The sequence below is a fragment of the Mytilus edulis genome, chromosome 5, assembly GCF_963676685.1.
Source record: "Mytilus edulis chromosome 5, xbMytEdul2.2, whole genome shotgun sequence".
NCBI classification, from domain to species: Eukaryota; Metazoa; Mollusca; class Bivalvia; order Mytilida; family Mytilidae; genus Mytilus; species Mytilus edulis.
In genome coordinates this window covers 19,512,289-19,533,153 of record NC_092348.1, presented here as the reverse complement: position 1 = coordinate 19,533,153, position 20,865 = coordinate 19,512,289, and the positions used below count along the sequence as shown (strand labels likewise).

The following is a 20,865-nucleotide window of genomic DNA, read 5'->3' as shown; positions in this document are numbered from 1 at the left end:
TTTGCATGCATCCTTTATACTTTTATGAATGGCTTAGGTTTGCGTGAAGCAAAATGATTATAACTCAAAATCTAATTAAAACATCGAGGGAGAGATCCCAATCGGAAATAATGTCTATCGTCAAATTTTGTCAAATTCATAAAGTAAAATTATAATTTTCAGTTATTATTGTCAAAAAATTAATGATGTTTATCATATTTCACATACGAAACTGAAAAAAACAAAATAAAGAGAAATGTGAGAAAGAACAATATTTGATAACTAATTTTGAAACTTTGTAACTAAACAGACTGAATTGCTCCCAATTGATTATAAATGGCGTTGATTTTTTTTTCATTTCTTGAGATGACCAGCATCACATAACAGTGGTCAATATTTAATGATGCTGTTACTCACTACTGATTAAATTGTTTTGAATTTATTTCCTAGTGTAGAAAGTGAAAGCACAATTTTAATATTTCTGAGAAATTTCATGACATCATACAATGAATGATAGCCCCCCAATAAAAATCAAATGGTAGCTCCCTAAGGATATAGGTCTGGTATAATATTAAATGCTGAAGCAAATGTGTAGAAGCTTAAATTATTTTTATTTTAACTCTGAAGTCAGACAAAAAAAAATAGATTTATGATTATATATTTTTGTACAGGTAATTCAAGATATATAGTGTACTACTAATACTTTGGTTTATTGTAAAAAGTTGAAAAGTGTCAGAACATGATATGACACACACTGTATTAACCTGTTCTTTATGGGGAGCCTTTCTTACGTAAACGCAGGTAGCTCTATGCATCAAGGATCAAACTTTTTCGATATTCTAACTTAGTTTTTGGAACAATTCATTGACAATTTGTTTATTTAATGTGACGAGACTTTTTTCAGTGCTGTTAAATCTTGTTGCATATTCTTAAAAGCATAATCTATCTTCAAAGAAAAAGTTCTTTAATAATTGACAAGTACTTTATTGTGAGATTTTCATGAATGAAAAACGGCAGAGTGAAACTCATCAATAACTTATGAAGTTTTCATTCATATAGCTACTTTGACTGTGGTTTATCATATTTAAGATCTAATCCGTTTCTAGTTTTACTCTTAAATAATTACTTGTTTATGGAAATAGACAAAATTAAATGTCGGCTAATTTATGCTTACAACTTGTCATCGGTTTATGTTTATTTAAAAAGTTTAATTTTAAATCTATTAAGTTTGGATATTAACTTGGTAGCAGTTGGTGCATATTGCAGTATACATAAATTGGGAAAGTGCATGTATATATAAACGGTATCTCTTTTTATGCTCCATCATGAAAGTGGGTGCAGGGCTGGGGTATACAATTCTCCTGAGGAGGCCCTTATTGTCTGCCCAGATTTGTTATAAAGAATAGAGAATAGAATACACATCTGAAAATCTTATTTCAGTGTAAGTATACAGCATCAATTGATGCTTGCTATTTATGTCCAGTTGCAAATATTTCATGATTAATTCAATCTGATATTATAGTACACTGTATCACCAAGTAAACTTTTGTAATCATGTACATGTAGTACAATAGGAGTTTAGTATGATGTCCATTTTCACTGAATATTATACATTTCTATTTAGAGGCCACTTGCAGTTAGAGGCCCAACTCAGTGGTGGATCCAGCCATTTTAAAAAGGGGGGTTCCCAACCCAGAGGAAAGGGGGGTTCCAACTATATGCTCCCATTCAAATGCATTGATCGACCAAAAAAAAGGGGGGGTTCCAACCCCCCCCCCCCCTGGATCCGCCACTGCAACTGAGTGGGTGCAGGATTTTCTTGCTGCATTGAAGACCCATTGGTGACCTTCTAAAAACAGAAGTTATCTTCTTTTTTGTCAAGTTGTTGTCTGACATATTCTGAATTTCCATTCTGAATTTTATTGGTCACCAAACGAAATTCTCATAAAATGACAAGAACCTGATTAAGTAGCTATGAGAAGTCCTTGAATCCTTTAATTCCTATACTTTGAACCACTGGACCTTAAGCAACCAACAATCAATCATATACTATTCATGTTGAGTGTTCAGATATAAGTTGTGGATCATCAGACATGAGGTTGCTATCAGACGTCCCAAAAAGTACTAGGTTATAAAGTTATAATGTAAAGGGCAATATTCATAACTGGGTTCATTTATCAGATATAAATTTAAAAGCTTAAAAACGAAGCCTACTATAAATTCAAAACTAAAGTATAGGATTTTGATCTTGAAGCTTTTAAGCTTGTACAAGGACATAATTTACAGATTATGTCACTGTTTCCAATAAAAAAAATAATGAGATAAACTTCAATTTTCAATCCAAAATTTATATTTAGACAATTTTGAGTCCATATCAATTTTCTGTGTATTAAAACCTTTTTGTGACATAATCAGATTTACCTGAGAACAAATACAAGAACCTTGAATCAGATCTGGAGTGTACTAACATAACACAACTAAACAGGGGGACCTTTAAAAAATAAATAAATTGGTGTTTGTATGAAAGAGATCACTTTTAAACATAATGATATGATGTAGACCAAACTATATATTATTTTCTGTTAATTATGGAAAGTCATTTCCCCCTATCAGTTTTTGTGAATTAAACCATTTGAGTGGGATAATAGAAATCACCTTGTTTGTCTGTTCGTCTGTTTGTTTGTCCTTCTGTCTGTCCATGTGCCTTGTAAGCAAAAGTTCTCCTAAACAGTTGGACTTTGATTAAACTTCACAGTGTTGTAGAACACTTTATAATGATGAGCATATAAAGGAAAATAATTAAGGTCCAACAGTTAAAGGGGAGATAATTAAATTGGTTAGGTTTGGGGAAGGGGTATTTTATGTGATTTAACCTGCTATTTTAATTTTTTTTTAAATGAGACAATGAAACAAAGAACAAGATATGGGCCAGACTGCCTGGTCTAGTATTGTATGAATTGAACAAACCTCTACAGTGAAATGAATTACATTATAATTCAAAAGGTATGGTCTACATAAAATTCTCTTAAAATCAAACAAGGAAATAACTCGAATAATTCAAGCCCTTTCCGTGTCTGATTTTCTCCCACACGAATGTAGCCTTCGTAGATCAGCGGAATATAACGACTGAATTATTCGGGTTAACTTAACAAGGAAATAGTAAAAAAAACACTATATATCAATTTAATTTTTATAACACTCCTGCTTTGAATTTCAAGAATATATATTGTTTCTTAAAAAACGATATTTCATAGAAGTATACCTGGTTCATTTATCTTAGACAAAAAGACCAGAAAGGTAGCACTTAACTTGATAAATAAAACTTGTACCAGTAACCTAATGAAGTAAGATTGATGTCTTATGTCAGACTGGTTACATCAACAGATAATTTCATGCTATTAACACCCTATTAACACTATGATAAAATACTTAGTAATGGACATATTGTGTGTATCATCCTTTTAAGTGGTGGGATTAGTACTCTTCTTTCTCTTGTAGCATTCTGCCCCTTTAATTCAACTGGATCATATTAACTGAATGTGTTTTTAAGGTTGTGTAATTTTTAATTGAAAACTGTTAATTGACAATTGTTGTGTGCGTTAAATTGTTGTGATTGTTATACATTGTTGTGATTGTTATACATTTGATTTTATGGATACAAGTTTGAAATAAATTATTGTAATTTTTGAAAATGCTACATACGAAAATAATGCTATCGAAATTTAAAATGCTAGTTTTTTTTTTAATGCATGCAAACATTGTCCCATTGCAATTATTACAATAATATCTTAATTTACAGTATGTTTTCATGACCAATCTAGAGGAGTTAGCAGAATTCCAAATATGGTTCGAAAGTTTGTACAAATGTTTCTTTTAAAAGAATTGTTCTGTGATATAATTGAATGTTTTTTATTGATTGATTGATTGTTGTTTTCTTATTGTCCAGTTGCAAATATTTCATGATTTTATCATAATTGTAAAAGATTGCCATACAAAATAATTATCTTAACATTCTCACTCATCACCATAAATTTTTATCAAAAGGTTAATAGCATCATACAAAATTTGAATGATACCAGTGGCAGATTAAGGTAAAGGCGTAGAAGGCAATTTACACCTTCAATTTAATTTTGAAAAAAAATTATTTGGGCATAAAATCATAAAAAAAATAATTTGATCCACTATGCTCAGCTTTTTTTGCCTAATTTACCAAAATTACTATGCTTTTTCTTTTGAATCAGCTCTAAATGATTGGTTTTTAGTTTACATGACACTTACTAAAAGTGCTGCCAATCTTCAGGCAAGATAAGTACAGATTAAATAGGTTATGTGATTTTTTTGTTTACTAACATTCAATTTTATGATCATTATGTACTTGTATAAAGCCATCTGTAAATGTCAGTAAATGGTACTGTTTGTTTCAATTAAAACTTCTTATTAAAGATGTGGGCACTTTTATTAGAATGCACTGTAAAATAAGACATTATTGTAGTTGTAAAGTTGTAATTTCCATGCAACTCAAAGTTTATGTAATCTTTTTTTTTATATGTTATGCTTTCTAATTATTTGTTATTTGTAGTTATCACATCTCATATTTATGAAAGTTTACTATTTATGGCTATGAGTAGGTTTATATTGGTTTATTTATTTCTAAAAAAAAATCAGCTATAGGATGGTATTTAATAATCAGTGAAAGCATCTCGGAAAGCATACAATAAAAAAAGATATTTTGTATTAGTTCCATACATTATTGACATTTACCTACTATCTCATAGATGCAGCCTTTTTCTATAAAAGAGTGGGCCTATGGACTCCTACATATTTTTGTTACCCTTTAATTTTATGCGACTTATACTCCTTTAAATGTCAAGGTCATATTTGATATTTAATTGTATCTTATATATATATATTATTCTATGAAGGATAGATTATCCCGATTATGAACACCTTAAACCATAAAAATAGGAGTAAAAGTAAAATGTTCTGTTTGTGACTTAATGTAATGTGATTTAAATCATTACGGCTATCCATTAAATACACTGTTTAATGTTTCTGATTTATGAAGTAAGACTATTTTGATACGATTGTTGATTTTTCCGTTTTAAATATGACTATTTGTACCAATACACGGCTATCTCCTCTTTCTCTGATGTATATTTTATTTAATTTATCCCCATATTTATATGATTTATTTATTTAAGTAGAATCAGATATCTCCTCAGTTTTATATTTATACTTGTAAAGGAAATAAATCTTTAATAGTTTTATATTCAGTTAAAGATAATATAAGTATCTATATATATGGTTTTGAATTAATACATATGGTTTAAAGATGCACCTGTTTTGATATATGTTTTCAGTAAATTTATATCTTTTTTTAAATTGTCTTATTAACTTATAATCTTTACTTTTTTTATGACATGCTGACAAATCAGTTTAATGGGACAATGTAAAATTGTAAGATTCAAACTGTAACTTAAAAGAAGTAGTGTATGTGGGAGAATTAAATTTTGAGGCTATTTTTTTTCTTCAGCAGACTTATTTTACAAAGAAAAGTGAACATTAAATTGGAACAGTCTGGTTTAATATCATTACATGTATATTATTTACTTAGCTTTCATTCCTTGCTAAATACATTTTTAGATGGATCAATTTGTAGTAGAAAGGTTGTACCCATTCTGTTGCCAATTAAGTATTTTTAATGCCTTTTGTTATTCCACTGAAGGGGAAGGGTTGAACATGGTCATGTGCCAGTCAAGTCAGAAAACTTAGGGCATTGCTTATTACATATTTATTTCTAGCTTAACTATTTTTAATAAAATGTTGTAATGACGGGACAGAGGGCACCAAGAAAATTTATTCTGGAACACCGAAGGGTAAGGAAGTGTGACAATGTATACAGTAATTTGTGAGCTTTCCTGCACCCTTAGAAAATTATGTTTGAAATAGATGAAATATACTGATCAAATTTCTTAAGTTTGGTGTTGATTTTCACAGGTGGCAAGAGTTATGGATATATATCACAAATCCACCTTATTGTTACATTTGAACCTAAAATAATGCATTTCAAATTCAGCTGTACAAGCTTCGAGGTTAGCCTTTAGTTTTCCCTCTTCATTAACATGCATTCTCACATAGCATCTTGGTAGTGATGGCACAAGATGACCTTTACACCCAACAAACATACATGGTATATTGTATAATGATGATTTGCAGAAAGTTGATAATTAGAAAATAATTGGTAGCAAAGTGCTTTAGTAATCTTTTTTCCATGGGTGTTATTATATTTGACAAAGGTGAATGTATATGTATTTGCATAACCATTGAAATACAAACTTAGGTTAAATGTTCTAATTAGGATATTCTACACTACTGCTTTGATCCTTCAGTTTACATTAATTATTTCTCTAGACTGTGTGTGTGGGGTAGGTTTTCCCGCATTAAATCAGAGTTCAACAATATACATGATTCAATGTATGGTAAAGAATAGATCTTTCAAAAACATGATTTGAAATACTAGTATGCGTTTTCTGTTGATGCACCATCAGTTTCATTTAAGGGTTGTTCAAATTACAAAGATATAAATTTTTTGTGAGAAATTGGAAGACAAACAGCTCACATTTGACCATTTGGAACAACATAAAATTTGTGAGAAAAAAAATCTATCTGCATATATATATCTACTATAGGATATTATTGAAGATTTATAACAAGTGTGGACACAGATCAGTGCAATAGTATTTTTTGTATGTTTTTTACACTATTTTCTGATTAAAAGAGGTCTTTGTTTTTTTCATAGTGTTTGTGTTAAACATGCTTAAAAGACTTTATTTTTGTTACTTCTTAACAAAAGTCAACTGATACAAAATTCTTGTCAAACATAACAAGGTATGTCAATATATGAGATAGTTTTAAGATTTGCTAGCTTATAATAAATTACTAGAACTTCATTGTTGCAAATTATGATATGCTTGTCAAAACATCTACTTTTATATCTTTTGCTTTATTATATTTCTGTTGGTATAATAAAGCAGGAGATGTGGTGTGATTGTAAATGAGGCAACCTATAGTAACTCACCAAAACCGAAGGACATGAATGTCAACATCTATAGGACAGTGAACAGCCTTCAACACAGAGAAAAACTGGGCATACCATATGGTACTGTATGATAGAAAATGCAATAGCATGACAATTTATGAAACAATTTAAAAAGAGAAATGGCCTGATTTATGCTAAAATCAACATAGGGAAAACAAATTTGACATATAGCAACCAATAACAACCTTCATATAAAAGGTTCTTGACTGATTTGGACAGGCACATACAGAATGGGGTGGGGGTGAATATGTTTGTGAGTACTCAACCCATTTTCTAAACTGGCATTCAGTGTATAACATAAGAACAAACTTTGCATATCTAATTTTTGATTGAAAAGGACTATTTACTGAAAAAGTGGTATAACAGCACAATATTTGAATAATCTTTGTATATCTAATTTTGCATTGAAAAGAACAATTTACATGCTACACGTTGACACGTATTGCAGGTAATCTTTGTATATCTAATTTTGCATTGAAAAGAACAATTTACATGTTCCACGTTGACATGTATTGCAGATTGTTTTCTCAAGTATCAAGTAAAGAAATTAATACTTGAGGCTTCCGATAAAATATGAATGAATAGAAAAACTATGAATGGGTGATATACTATCTTATGTATAGCTACTGTCGAGATTACCGCGGGATTACGACGTTCCTAAGTTTGTAGATCTTTGTACATTACCATTGGCGATGTTGGCGACTTCAGTGACGTCGCCGTGGGCTCTTTGAGTTGTTATTAAAAGTTATGGCTGAACAGACGTGTTTGTTTATATTAGCGAAAATATCATACTTTTAACCTCCACATTTATGGTGCCGTGACCAGGATTTAAGCAAGCTCAAATCGATAAGATCCGGGAACAGAAGTGCTGTTACAAAACTTATTCGGAAGATAGATGCAGCGAAGCAAGATACAGATTTCGATCCAGAAGAGTTGACCGCAACATTTGAAAACCTTCTCCAGAAGCAAAAGATACTGAACAACTTGAACGAGCAGATACTCAACCTAGCGGAAGCAGAAGATATTGAAAGTGAAATTCTAGATTCAGATGAGTATTGTATTACGTTAGAAACCAAAATCAGACACATAAGAAATTTTGTTCAAGATACTCATACCACATCAAAGACACGTCAGAGTGAAACTTCATCGCAAGTATTAAATGTTGACTCTCATCCGTTCGTCTCAGCAAACCTCACAGAAAACTCATGCACGCAGTCGTCACAAAATCCGTTCTCTCAAGCTAGTAACACAGTGAGTACTAATATAAATTCGTATACATCCGCAAGCAGTCAGAATCATTACTTACCCAAACTCACACTTCCGATATTCACAGGGAACATATTAGAGTGGCAAACTTTCTGGGATTCGTATGAATGCGCTATACATTTAAACCCTTCATTGACCGATGTCCAGAAATTTAATTACCTCAAAGCGCAGTTACAGAATGAAGCATTACGCACCATAGCTGGTTTTGCGCTTACTAATGCAAACTACGCAGACGCCATTGTTTTGTTGAAGGAGAGATTCGGGCAAACACACAAAATTACACAAGCGTACATGCAAGCTTTATTAGAAATTACACCGCCAAGAAATAATCTTGTCAGTTTGAGACACTTTTATGATCAAATGGAAACTTACGTAAGAGGGCTAGAATCTTTAGGCCAATCACAAGATTCTTATGGAACATTACTTGTGCCAATCATTTTGAGTAAGTTACCGGGAGAAATTAAAAAAAACCTTGCCCGTGAACATGGAACAGAAAACTGGTTATTACGAGACCTCCGGAAAAGTATTTGCAATGAAATAAACATAATTGATGCGGGACAAGACACTGAAACTTCTAACAATTTACCAAGTACATCATCTTTCTTTACCGGGACAAAATGGATAAAACCACCAAACCAAACTCTAGATACGAGACATACACACCAGAATTTGCAATATAAACCTTGTGTATTCTGTCACGATTTACACGCACCAGCGCATTGCACGAATGTATCTGATCTAGAAACACGCATGGATATTGTAAAACGCGAACAATTGTGTTTCAACTGTCTAGGTACACACCGTATACACGAATGTTATTCAAATCAGTTTTGCCGCATTTGCAATAAAAGACATCACACAAGTCTGTGTACCGATAACCCATTTAACAGCAACATTGTCCATGATAATGACACCAGCAGACATATCCAGCAAAATGCAAATGACAGCCCACAGAATACGAATTTTCCTATTAGCAATGGACATTTACAGAACTCACCAAATTTGAATCAGACATCTGTAAATATTGTAAATGATACAAATCAGAAAGAAGAGGACACTACAATTCTACACTCCTCGTCAAATGACGTACGCACGCATGTACTTTTGAAAACTGCCGTCGCACCAGTATGGTCAGACAACTTATGTATAGATACCCATATACTTTTTGACGAGGGATCACAGCGATCATTTGTGACCGAAGATTTAGCAAGAAAACTTAATTTACATACAGAGGGAATTGAAATTCTACAATTATCGTCATTTGGAGATAGAAACAAAAACGTACGACATTTAGATAAATCAACAGTGTTCGTAGAATCAAATGCAGGACAGAAAATACCGATACACGTTCTAATTGTACCAATGATTGCCGTACCTTTGCAGAACAATATTCGCCACATCAACAGAGGACTGAATTATTTACGGGGACTTAAGTTAGCACATCCAGTTACACAGGAAGAGTCTTTCGAAATATCGTTATTAATCGGAGCAGACTATTACTGGGACTTAGTCGAGAATGAAGTCGTAAGAGAAAATGGTCCAACCGCCGTAAAGTCAAAGTTAGGTTTCTTACTTTCCGGTTCAATAAGGGACAAAAGCGAACACGCATTGATATGTACCAACATAGTAAGCATTCTTGTTTCGCACAAACCAGAGAAACACGATATAAAAACCTCTCTAAACACAACACACAGAAGTACTCAATCTAGACGATTAGCAAGTGCCAAGGTCCGGAAGAAGATACGGAAGCGTACGAATTACCAATCATAGACGAAAATGATGACGAAAACTAGAACTTAAACAATTTTAAAAAGGACTTTCAAAGTTAATTCAAATTTTTCATCATGTGAACAAAAACTTAGTTAATTCAATTCAGTTCATTCATGGAGATAGAGACTTTTTTAATTTGATTTATTTACAAATATGGACAGTTAATGTAAAATTTAAGATAATTTGCACTTTTTGCGGCCCCCAGTATGTCGAGATTACCGCGGGATTACGACGTTCCTAAGTTTGTAGATCTTTGTACATTACCATTGGCGACGTTGGCGACTTCAGTGACGTCGCCGTGGGCTCTTTGAGTTGTTATTAAAAGTTATGGCTGAACAGACGTGTTTGTTTATATTAGCGAAAATATCATACTTTTAACCTCCACAGCTACATTTTAAATTGTAAATTGATTTGAATGATAGCATAAATATAAATGAATAACACTTCTGTCTTTAAATTCTGTATCAAGACACCATTTAATCTTTTGGAGACATAACCCCAGTTTCCTGATGATATTAGATTACGCAAAGGGCCATAACCCTGGACTATCATTTGGGTCTCATTGGGGTCTAAGGGTGACACGGGATTGCCGATTTTTTGTAAGCGTGACACGTGAAAGTCAAATTATTGTGTCGTGAAAACGGGAAATGAGGTCTTGCAGAACCCGGGAAATGACAAAAAAATGAGAATTGCTTAGTTACATAGTGTAAGCGGGATACGGGAATCTGACAAAACAGTAAGCGGGATCCGGGATCGGAACCCCCAATGAGACCCCCTATCATATGTTCTTACTTCATTATCATATATACTCCACATTTGAAATATGAAGGATTGACTAGACACTATATATATTAAAATTTCTAGACATAGATAGACATTTTTGACAAAGATGGACTTTTTTGGTCTGGCATAGTGTTAAATACTGCAACTTTTTTATGGTTAAAGATCAAAAGATATTGAAACACAATCATTACCCACATTTATATTCATGTTTTAAAGGTATATAGAAAGGCCTTAAAATGATGGTGGTGTTAATAGTCATATAAAAAAAAGATTGGATGCAATGAAGATTTTATTAGAGTTTTGACAAATCATTTAAATTAGATTTTAAAGACATCAGACAGTGTTTATGACTTTAGTGGTATTTTATTTAGTGAGTTTAAACAACCTGTTTTCAGTTGACCTTAAACCCATAATTTATTTAAGCGTAATAGTGTCAGCTGGGGACAAAAAGAATTTTCAGAAATATATTCAAGATTTTAAAAATTGAATACATTAAACATTAAAATAAAACATCAGTGAACTGGCCACCTATGATTCCTCTAACATTATATTTTGACCTTGTTAGTATTACCTTAAGGAAAAAGTAGAAAGATGTACTGAAAGATATTTTAGATCAAGGCATATATGATATACTTATTAGCAGAAGCTGTGCATTGAATTTGAATGGCTAAACTTTCAGTTACTACAAGTACTGAAGAAGGTATTATACAGGGCTGAAAAGGGTCAGGGTACAAATCATCACTAAGTATTCTTAATTTTTGGTTTTAGCATTATCTTCTTTTTTTTTGTCATAATTTGTTTCCACTGTAACACATGATTGATATGGCTAATGGACTAACAAAAGCTCTATTGTACTTGTGTTCAGAGACCTGAAGTCTTTCTGTATGCTTTCTCTCTAGTAATTCCTCTACGTTAAGTTTGGTACTTTTATTTAATTGTGTCTTGACATTTTATTTAGAATCTGTTGACTATTTCTAAGTATATTTGATGTTTATAAAGATGTCTTTATTACTTTGTTTCAGATATTACAGACATGTGACTGTTTACTCACAGATCATTCCACAGAAGGTAAGCTAAAACATAGTCCAATTGTTGTAATACCTTTTGCATTTTTACCTCATTTCATTGGTCACTGTCTTAAATGGTCAGTTTATGCTTATAATGTCATTTTCCTCTGGCCCTGAGGTTGGCCGTAATATACACAGGTTTGACTATGTAGTGTTTTCACCCAGATTTCATTGTTTATTGAATATTTAAATATCATAGTGCATCGGCTCTATGGACACATTTCAGGAACAAATTTTCTTGTTTGCATATTTTTTGGAACTTTCTAAAACTAGAAATTGACTGGATATTTTTTTGTATAATTATAGGAAGACGGTTTTTATTCTGCATTCAATCTTGTTTTTGAGGATATTCTTTTTTTCTGATTAGGCCTTTGTATTCCACAACAATATATGTTTTCAATTTTCCTAATTTATTGGTATTTTAATATAAGAGCAGATCCAAGTTCATTCTAATAATGACAATTTACATCCATGTTATTTTTCTACTCACAAAAGTTGCAAAAATAAATCACTGACAAAAACTAGTTTACAGCATATTGACTGGTTACAATGATAAGGGAAACACTTGAGGTTTACCATAGACTACGGTGAACAGGTACCTTATACCCTGCACAGCAACAGATTATAAAATTGTTTACTGTTACATAGACGACTATTAAACCATCTTAACAAAGGATGATATGATAAATGTATAAGATATAAATGTTAGCATCAGCTTACTTTCTTTCACATTTTCCTTGACTTTAATACTTGGAAGCCTAAGTTTTAAATGGTATTATAAAGTCACTGTAAAATTTGAATGAAATGGTAATTAAAAATAGAAAATTCACACCATAAAATTTAATATATGCTCATCTGTAGAAAAATAGAGGCATATGTGAGTAGTATATGATCTTTAATATGGTATATATCCTTTGTTACATTTGTTATAGGCTAAACAGTGGAATAAATTGTCAACAGGTTGGTATTAAGATGGCTACTTTTAATCTACAGATTCTAAATACAGATAGATGTGTTGTCTACTTTTTTTACATCAATATCTTATATAAGAAAAAATAATAATAACTGCATCTCATTTTACCAGTTAAATTTTACTTAACACTCTCCAATGATAGATTTGATACTGCAAATGACTAGACTCCAATGATAGATTCGATACTGCAAATGACGACTCCAATGATAGATTCAATACTTCAAATGACTAGACTCCAATGATAGATTCAATACTGCAAATGACTAGACTCCAATGATAGATTCAATACTGCAAATTACTAAACTCCAATGATAGATTCAATACTGCAAATGACTAGACTCCAATGATAGATTCAATACTGCAAATGACTAGACTCCAATGATAGATTCAATACTGCAAACGACTAGACTCCAATGATAGATTCGATACTGCAAATTACTAGACTCCAATGATAGATTCAATACTGCAAATGACTAGACTCCAATGATAGATTCAATACTGCAAACGACTAGACTCCAATGATAGATTCAATACTGCAAATGACTAGACTCCAATGATAGATTCAATACTGCAAACGACTAGACTCCAATGATAGATTCGATACTGCAAATGACTAGAACTCATCAGGTTTTCTAAGCTCTCATAGCACTTTATATAAACTTGTATCTTTATATCTGCAAGAAAGCAAAACCATATAAAAGATTAACTAGTCTATACTTAATAGTAAAGAATACATGAACATCCCCAATTATAGATGTTTTGCTTTGACAGCATTGGACATTTTTAAACTTGGTTAATTTTTTATCATGAATATTACTAAGACAGAAATTTCTGGCTGGATATTCTTTTTTTAATAAGTTTAACTTCGCTATCTCAGGGTGGGTTTATTTTGACAATGACTCACATTATAAATCCATCATTACCAGAAAATAATTTACTACAAAAACAAACTCATTTATGTAGAGATGACAGTTCTTGATTTTATCTAAATATTATCATTTTCTGGTGATAAACTTTTAACAATAGTAAGTTAATAGTAGTTGGACTTCAGTGTCAAAATTTAAATGGTAGTGCTCCTCATTAGTAAGATCAGATGACAGTTGGACTGAATAGAAAATGGTGATAAATTATTAAGATAGCAATTTTTGTCAATTTTAACTGACCGCAATTATTATAATTTCACATCACAAACAGTACAACTTATTTTTCAAAGAAATGAAAATAGAATGATTTAAGATTATTGGTAAAGTAAGGTCATTTAATGATGTAACCTTTGCCATTTATCTGTAGATATATATATATATAGTGGACCCCTCCCCCCTTTTCTACATTGCTTTTATTTGCCTCCCTGTCAACTGATTCTTTGTTGAGTCAAACCGCAGACATACAATATGTAAAATTACCTATAGTTCTTGACAAGCCCTAGTTTTCAAAAACTATATAAAAATATATTTAAAAGATACTCATTCTTTTTTAATTGAAATTTTACTGCTTGAACCAAATTCAAACCGATGGATAACTTTTTTGTCTCAGATTTGTCAAGCAAGCCAACTTTTTTATAGGCAAAAACCTTTGTTACAAAGAATTAAATGTTGCTATCAAAAAGTCATATAGACATGCATTTATTGTCCATTATCAAGCATTTAGACAAATTTTACAGCTAAAGATATATTTACTCCTAGGTAATATATAGGTATTACTCAGTTCAACTTTATTATTTTATACAATGGGAAACAAATGACTTGATTCTGAACCAAACAATCACAATAAAATTTATAAAAGTGTACATGTAGTAACCATTAAAACATAAACGATCTGTCTGGTTTCGGGGATAGATGGAAGATTTTTGTGGCATGTGAAACTATAATAACAAATTGGTTTAATTGTTACAGACTATTTTATGTATGTCTTCAGACTTGTTAAACTTCACAAATAAAGAAAAAAGATTGGCAAAGTTCATGAAACATGATGTACTATAGTGGGGATAGATTGAGGGTTGACCCACACTAAACATTACCTACACATCTGATGAACATGTTGTCCTTGAAAATGGTTCGATATAACCTACAGAACTTAACATGGAGTCCTTGAGCTTGGTTAAACATTAGTCATAGAAATAAACAAATTGATCTTGAAAATGGTAAACAAATAACTAAAGAAGTAAACATTCCTGAGAATGGTTAAATATTTCCTACAAAACTAAACTCTTCATCCCTGTGAATGGTAAAAATTGCCTTCAGAGCTAAACATGTCCCTGAGAATGGTAAAAATATAAGCTACAGCATTAAACTTGTTGTCCTAGAGACTCAGGTAAAACATAACCCACTGAACTAAACATGTCACTGAGAATACTAAAAATAACCTACAGAACTAAACATGCTGTACCTGAGAATGTTAAAAGTAACATACAGAACTAAACATGTCTGATAGAAAATTACATACAGAAATTACATACAGAACTAAACACAAAATATTACTAACAGAACTAAACACAAAATATTACTAACAGAACTAAATACAAAATATTACTTACAGAACTTAACACATCCCATAGAAATTACTCACAGAACTAAATACGTCCCATAGAAACTACTTACAGAACTAAACATGTCCATTAGAAATTACTTACAGAACTAAACTTGTCCAATAGAAATGACTTACAGAACTAAACATGTCCCATAGAAATTACATACAGAACTAAACACAAAATATTACTTACAGAACTAAACACAAAATATTACTAATAGAACTAAACACAAAATATTACTAACAGAACTAAGCACAAAATATTACTAACAGAACTAAACACAAAATATTACTTACAGAACTCAACACATCCCATAGAAATTACTCAGAACTAAATATGTACCATAGAAACTACTTACAGAACTAAACATGTCCAATAGAAATTACTTACAGAACTAAACATGTCCCATAGAAATTACTTACAGAACCAAAGTGTCCCTGAGAATGGTCTAAAGTTAAAGCTACCTTATACAGACCAAAACAGGTTGTTTAAGAATGGTATAAAACTTCATTTGTACCTACAAAGTACTTATAGAACTGTTAAGATACATTTAATTTGTGGTAATTTTTCTTGAATGAACATAATTATTTACTCCCTACTCTGTTGTGACATTGTCTGAAAAAAGTAAAGTTTTCTAAAAGTTGTACTTCTAAGTAATTAATTAATTAAGTAATATAATAATATTTTGACTCTGCATAAATCCTTATTCACAAGTGCTTCTTGAAATTCAATTTCAAATTATAATGAACAAATCACAGCTCAGCTGGTGACTCTTTTTATAATGTTTCAATATGTTGAGAAAAAAGATTAAAGTGTTTGTAACCATTGAGAGTGTAGAACAAATTGAATAACCCATGCAGTGGCCCACAGACATGCATCCCTTTAAATTTATAGGATAATACAGGAGTCCTGACTTTGGTTTCCAATTATTATTTCTTTTTACAATTATTAAAAGAGGCATAGAATGTCACCACTAATATGACTAATACATTTTAATGAAAAAAACTGAAACATTGTCATTTGTGTAAGCCTTATGTTTTGTCAAAGTGAATTTGTAATTTATGAAACTTTAAAAGTACTTTTTTTGCATCAAGGAAGTAATATAACACTTTGTGGTTTTCCTTATATCTGTTTCTGATTCATTTCATCCTTGATCAACCATTGGTCAGAAAATAGTGAGCCTCCTCATAGCGTTTTTTATTAAGTGATCGCTCAAGCTTTTTTCATAGTGATTATTTGATAACCAGACCAAACATTTCAAGATTTTTTGATAATTTTGTTTAAAAAAATGACTAATTATGTGATTTCTCAGCCCCCCCCCCCCCATGAGTGGGCCTCAGTAGTTTTATAAAAAAAAATATGATGAGTGGGATAGAAACTAGGTAATTGAGATAGACATACAGCTAATCTGTGGTGTTAAATATCCCCATCTAATAATTTGACACTATAATTTGACCGTCACAACTTCACACTTCCGAAAGATGGTTAACGGTATTGTGATTCACACTTCGATAAATATATATGTATATACTGTTGTCTGCACTTGGTTTCACCTCCCAAGACGTATACAAAAATTATAGCGAATCAACACAATTATCCTATGATAATTTATCGTGTTAATAAGCTTACGGGTACCGTGCCTGCATGGTACAAGGCTTTCTATAAGCTGCTTAATACAGTATTTGTAAGGGATATAAATTGATAGAGCTGTTCTTCTATTGATAGTTATTAAATAGCTACTCTCAAATCCTGCCTTCTTTGTTAACATGAACTACCTTAGGACTGAAAATCTCTAATTCAGAAACAAGTAAATTAACAGGATTGTAACGGAATATACTCTATGTTAAATCAGTCGTGAAAGCTCAGACCCTCGACCACACACAAGTAGTTAGTCCAATTTCACGATAAATTCATACGCATTCAAGCTCTTCTTGCATATTAAGTGCACAACAATTAGTCTACGTGTTTCCATAAGGCAGAACTTTTCTTAATCCGTCTATATGAAGATTCAATTTTATAGAATTTGATTTAAAAACAGGTTTGATTGCTAAAAATTATAACATATATGTAATAGAAATAGTTCAATGATTTTTTAGACTTGCGAGTTATAAATTTTATGTATTTCAGAAAATCTACTTCAACATAAGTAAATAAAAAAGATGTGGCATGATTGCCAATGAGACAACTCTTCACAAGAGACAAAATGAACCAAAAATTAACAGCTATAGGTGACTGTACAACCTTCAACAATGAGCGAGGGGTATAACTCATAGTCAGCTATTTTAAAAAGGCCTGAAATGTCTAAAAAGTCATGTTAATGATTTATTTTTGTCTTTTCAGAAATTGTGATTCCGTACATTGTAGATAGTGATGGAAGTTTTGTCTCTCATGAACTCAGTCATCATGTTCGTCATAAAAGAAGTTCACCATCATCCTCTTCATCATCATCGCCATACTTATATGTAAACATCACTGGCTTCGGTCAGACATTCCACATCGATCTTAAGGAAGAGAAAGAACTTTTAGCACCTGGATTCAAGGTGTATCATCGGCAGAATAATGTCCATTCTCACAAGGAAACCTTCGTTAGATCTCAAGAGAAACCCTGGGATGAAACACGTTGTCATTTCTCTGGTAAAGTGCGATCACATCGTCATGGTACTGCAGCTCTTTCAGTCTGTGATGGAATGGTAGGTTTACAATGTGTGAGCTCGTCTAGATAGGAAAAAATGTAGGAATGGGACAATTGAACATAATAATTTTTGTTTATTGATGAGCTACAGTTATATAATATTGAACTGTTTTTTTTTAATTGATTCCATCTAAATCAGTTGGCTGCATTATAAAGGATAATATTTTCTTGATTATAATAGTTATTAAGAATTTATTTAGCAAAGAGACAAGCAACTCTTGAGATGATTTAGACCTTACCGCATAGACACATACCCCCACAGCTTCCCATACTTAAGTCATATTCGTTATTCCCTCAAAGTTGTTTTCAACAAGCAAGTTAAATTTATGTCTCAGTTGATAATTTACAATTTAAAGATTGTAATTTTCTCTGTGATAGTAAATTACAATAAAAATGATTATATTTAAATAATATTGAATACAATGATAGGTTGTATGTCAGTATTAGATAAACCAATGAGGATGATAGCGGTAATGATACTTGATATGAGAGTAATTGTCTTGTATCTTTTCCATAGTCTGGATGTATTGAACAGACTGAACTCAAGTCAATATCTTGATGTTAACCTATTTTCTTTAAGTGTTTTTGTCATAGTTCAGTCGTTTCTTCTTTTTCAAAGTAATAATAAATTATCATTTAAAGAATTATGGTTAATTATTCTGTCAAAAATAAACTGTCTATAAGCCAGAAATCAACTCCTAAATCAAACATTATTGAAATATACACCAATGTTTTTTATTTGTTTAAAAATGACTTATGACATAGTCTAATAATAAAACACTTTTTTTCTATATCACATGTGAAATCTAACCTTTTTTGTGCTAAAAGTGAAAATTGTTGTAAAACATACATTTCTCAACGTACAGGTGAAATAGATAACCATCGACATGTACATCTGTATCTATATTTTCATCCCTCCGAGATATAGGTTAGGTATAAAATTGTCTGTGTTTTGTCTATTTAATATAAAGAGCATACAACTGTCAAAAGATGTCAAATTTTTTATTAAAGAAACGAACTATTAAAAAAGTTGACATTCCCATAAGCAAGATGTGATTTAGTTCATCAAATGAAAAAGATTCATATGACCTTGAACGAGGATATTTGAGGACAATATTTAGCCAATTAAATCAAGCCTTGAGATGATGATACCAAAAGTAACTTTGCATTGAGGTCATAAAACTTTCAAGCAGGATATTTGTACTCAGACTCAGAAATCAGCCAATCAAAATCCTGGATTTGGTGTTTAGAGAACAAATTGTTTACATTGATTGCTGAGTAAAGTTTAATTATTGAGGACAGGGCTAGTTGGTTTTATCCCTCTTTTCTTCTTTACAACTAAGGGGAGATAACTTAAAAAATAAATGATCTTCATAAACAAAACAATAAAATACCTGTTTATAATATGTAGTCTTATTATAAATAATTGTAACGTACATTTATATTGAAAATTGCAAAAATATTTTACCAAATTTTTTGTGCCCCACCTACGATAGTAGAGGGGCATTATGTTTTCTGGTCTGTGCGTCCGTTTGTCCGTCTGTCTGTCTGTTCATCCGTCTGTCCCGCTTCAGGTTAAAGTTTTTGGTCAAGGTAGTTTTTGATAAAGTTGAAGTCCAATCAACTTGAAACTTAGTACACATGTTCCTTATGATATGATCTTTCTAATTTTAAAGCCAAATTAAATTTTTGACCCCAATTTCATGGTCCACTGAACATAGAAAATGACAGTGCATGTTTCAGGTTAAAGTTTTTGGTCAAGGTAGTTTTTGATGAAGTTGAAGTCCAATCAACTTGAAACTTAGTACACATGTTCTCTATGATATTATCTTTCTAATTTTAATGCCTAATTATATTTTTTATCCAATTTCATGGTCCATTGAAGATGGAAAATAATAGTGTGAGTGGGGCATCCGTGTACTTTGGACACATTCTTGTTTACCTTATTCTTAATTTCAAAAAAAGTTTAGAGCATGCATGCCCATGCATCACTGACAGGGGTACAATAAATATGTTTTTGTCTTTATTAGTTCTTTGACATAGTTTAGTAAGCCACCTTTGCATGTTACAAATGCTTCAAATATGAATGTGAACAATGGACTATTGAATAGGAAATTAAAGTGTTAGTTTTCATGATACTTCAAAAGTAAAACCTTAATTCCTGTAAAACAAGTGCTTTTTTGTTTGAATACTTGACTTACAAATATTTATCCCTTTTTCTCTTCTTGATCAATTATTATCACAAACATTTCAATCTTGAAAGCCATTGAACTTTAAGATAAGAAAGAGAGAATAAGACTTGAAAATACTATTTTCTAACAGTTTTATGACTTGTTTGACATTTATTGCCAAAATGTTGACCTGACATGACCTTTGATCACAGCAGGTCATCATACCTTTATCAGGCTGACCTTACCTGTCCTGAGACACCTGTAGAGAAGGGTGTGGTCACTCAATTTGGCTTTGATGTGTTCTTTTGATTAGAAAATGGGAATTAAATTGTCTATATATCTCTTTTTAATTGTTTGAAATGACATAAATATAGACAATTTAAACTTAGCGAAAATAAATGTTCTCTTTTTGTGTGATTTATGAGACCACAAATTTGTTTCAGGGTTTATAAAGGTGAAGAGTTTGGGTGTTGCTGTATGTTAAAGTATTAGTAGGTTCTGATAGAATCTTATTTTAAGGGCTATACTGTCAATAACT

At 31.5% G+C, this 20,865-nt stretch overlaps 1 protein-coding gene across 3 annotated transcripts in view; it reads left to right on the top strand.

Moving 5' to 3' along the window:
- LOC139523158 (A disintegrin and metalloproteinase with thrombospondin motifs 18-like) overlaps positions 1 to 20,865 on the top strand; it is an 87,759-nt gene that overhangs the window by 36,864 nt on the left and 30,030 nt on the right. For all 3 annotated transcript variants that reach the window (XR_011664567.1, XM_071316963.1, XM_071316962.1), the window contains 2 exons: positions 11,920 to 11,965; positions 17,805 to 18,154. Coding sequence is in view for 2 of the 3 variants with exons in the window: in XM_071316963.1 (XP_071173064.1) it covers positions 11,920 to 11,965; positions 17,805 to 18,154 (396 nt within the window). In the remaining variant the exon portion in view is untranslated. The remainder of the gene's footprint in view (positions 1 to 11,919; positions 11,966 to 17,804; positions 18,155 to 20,865) is intronic.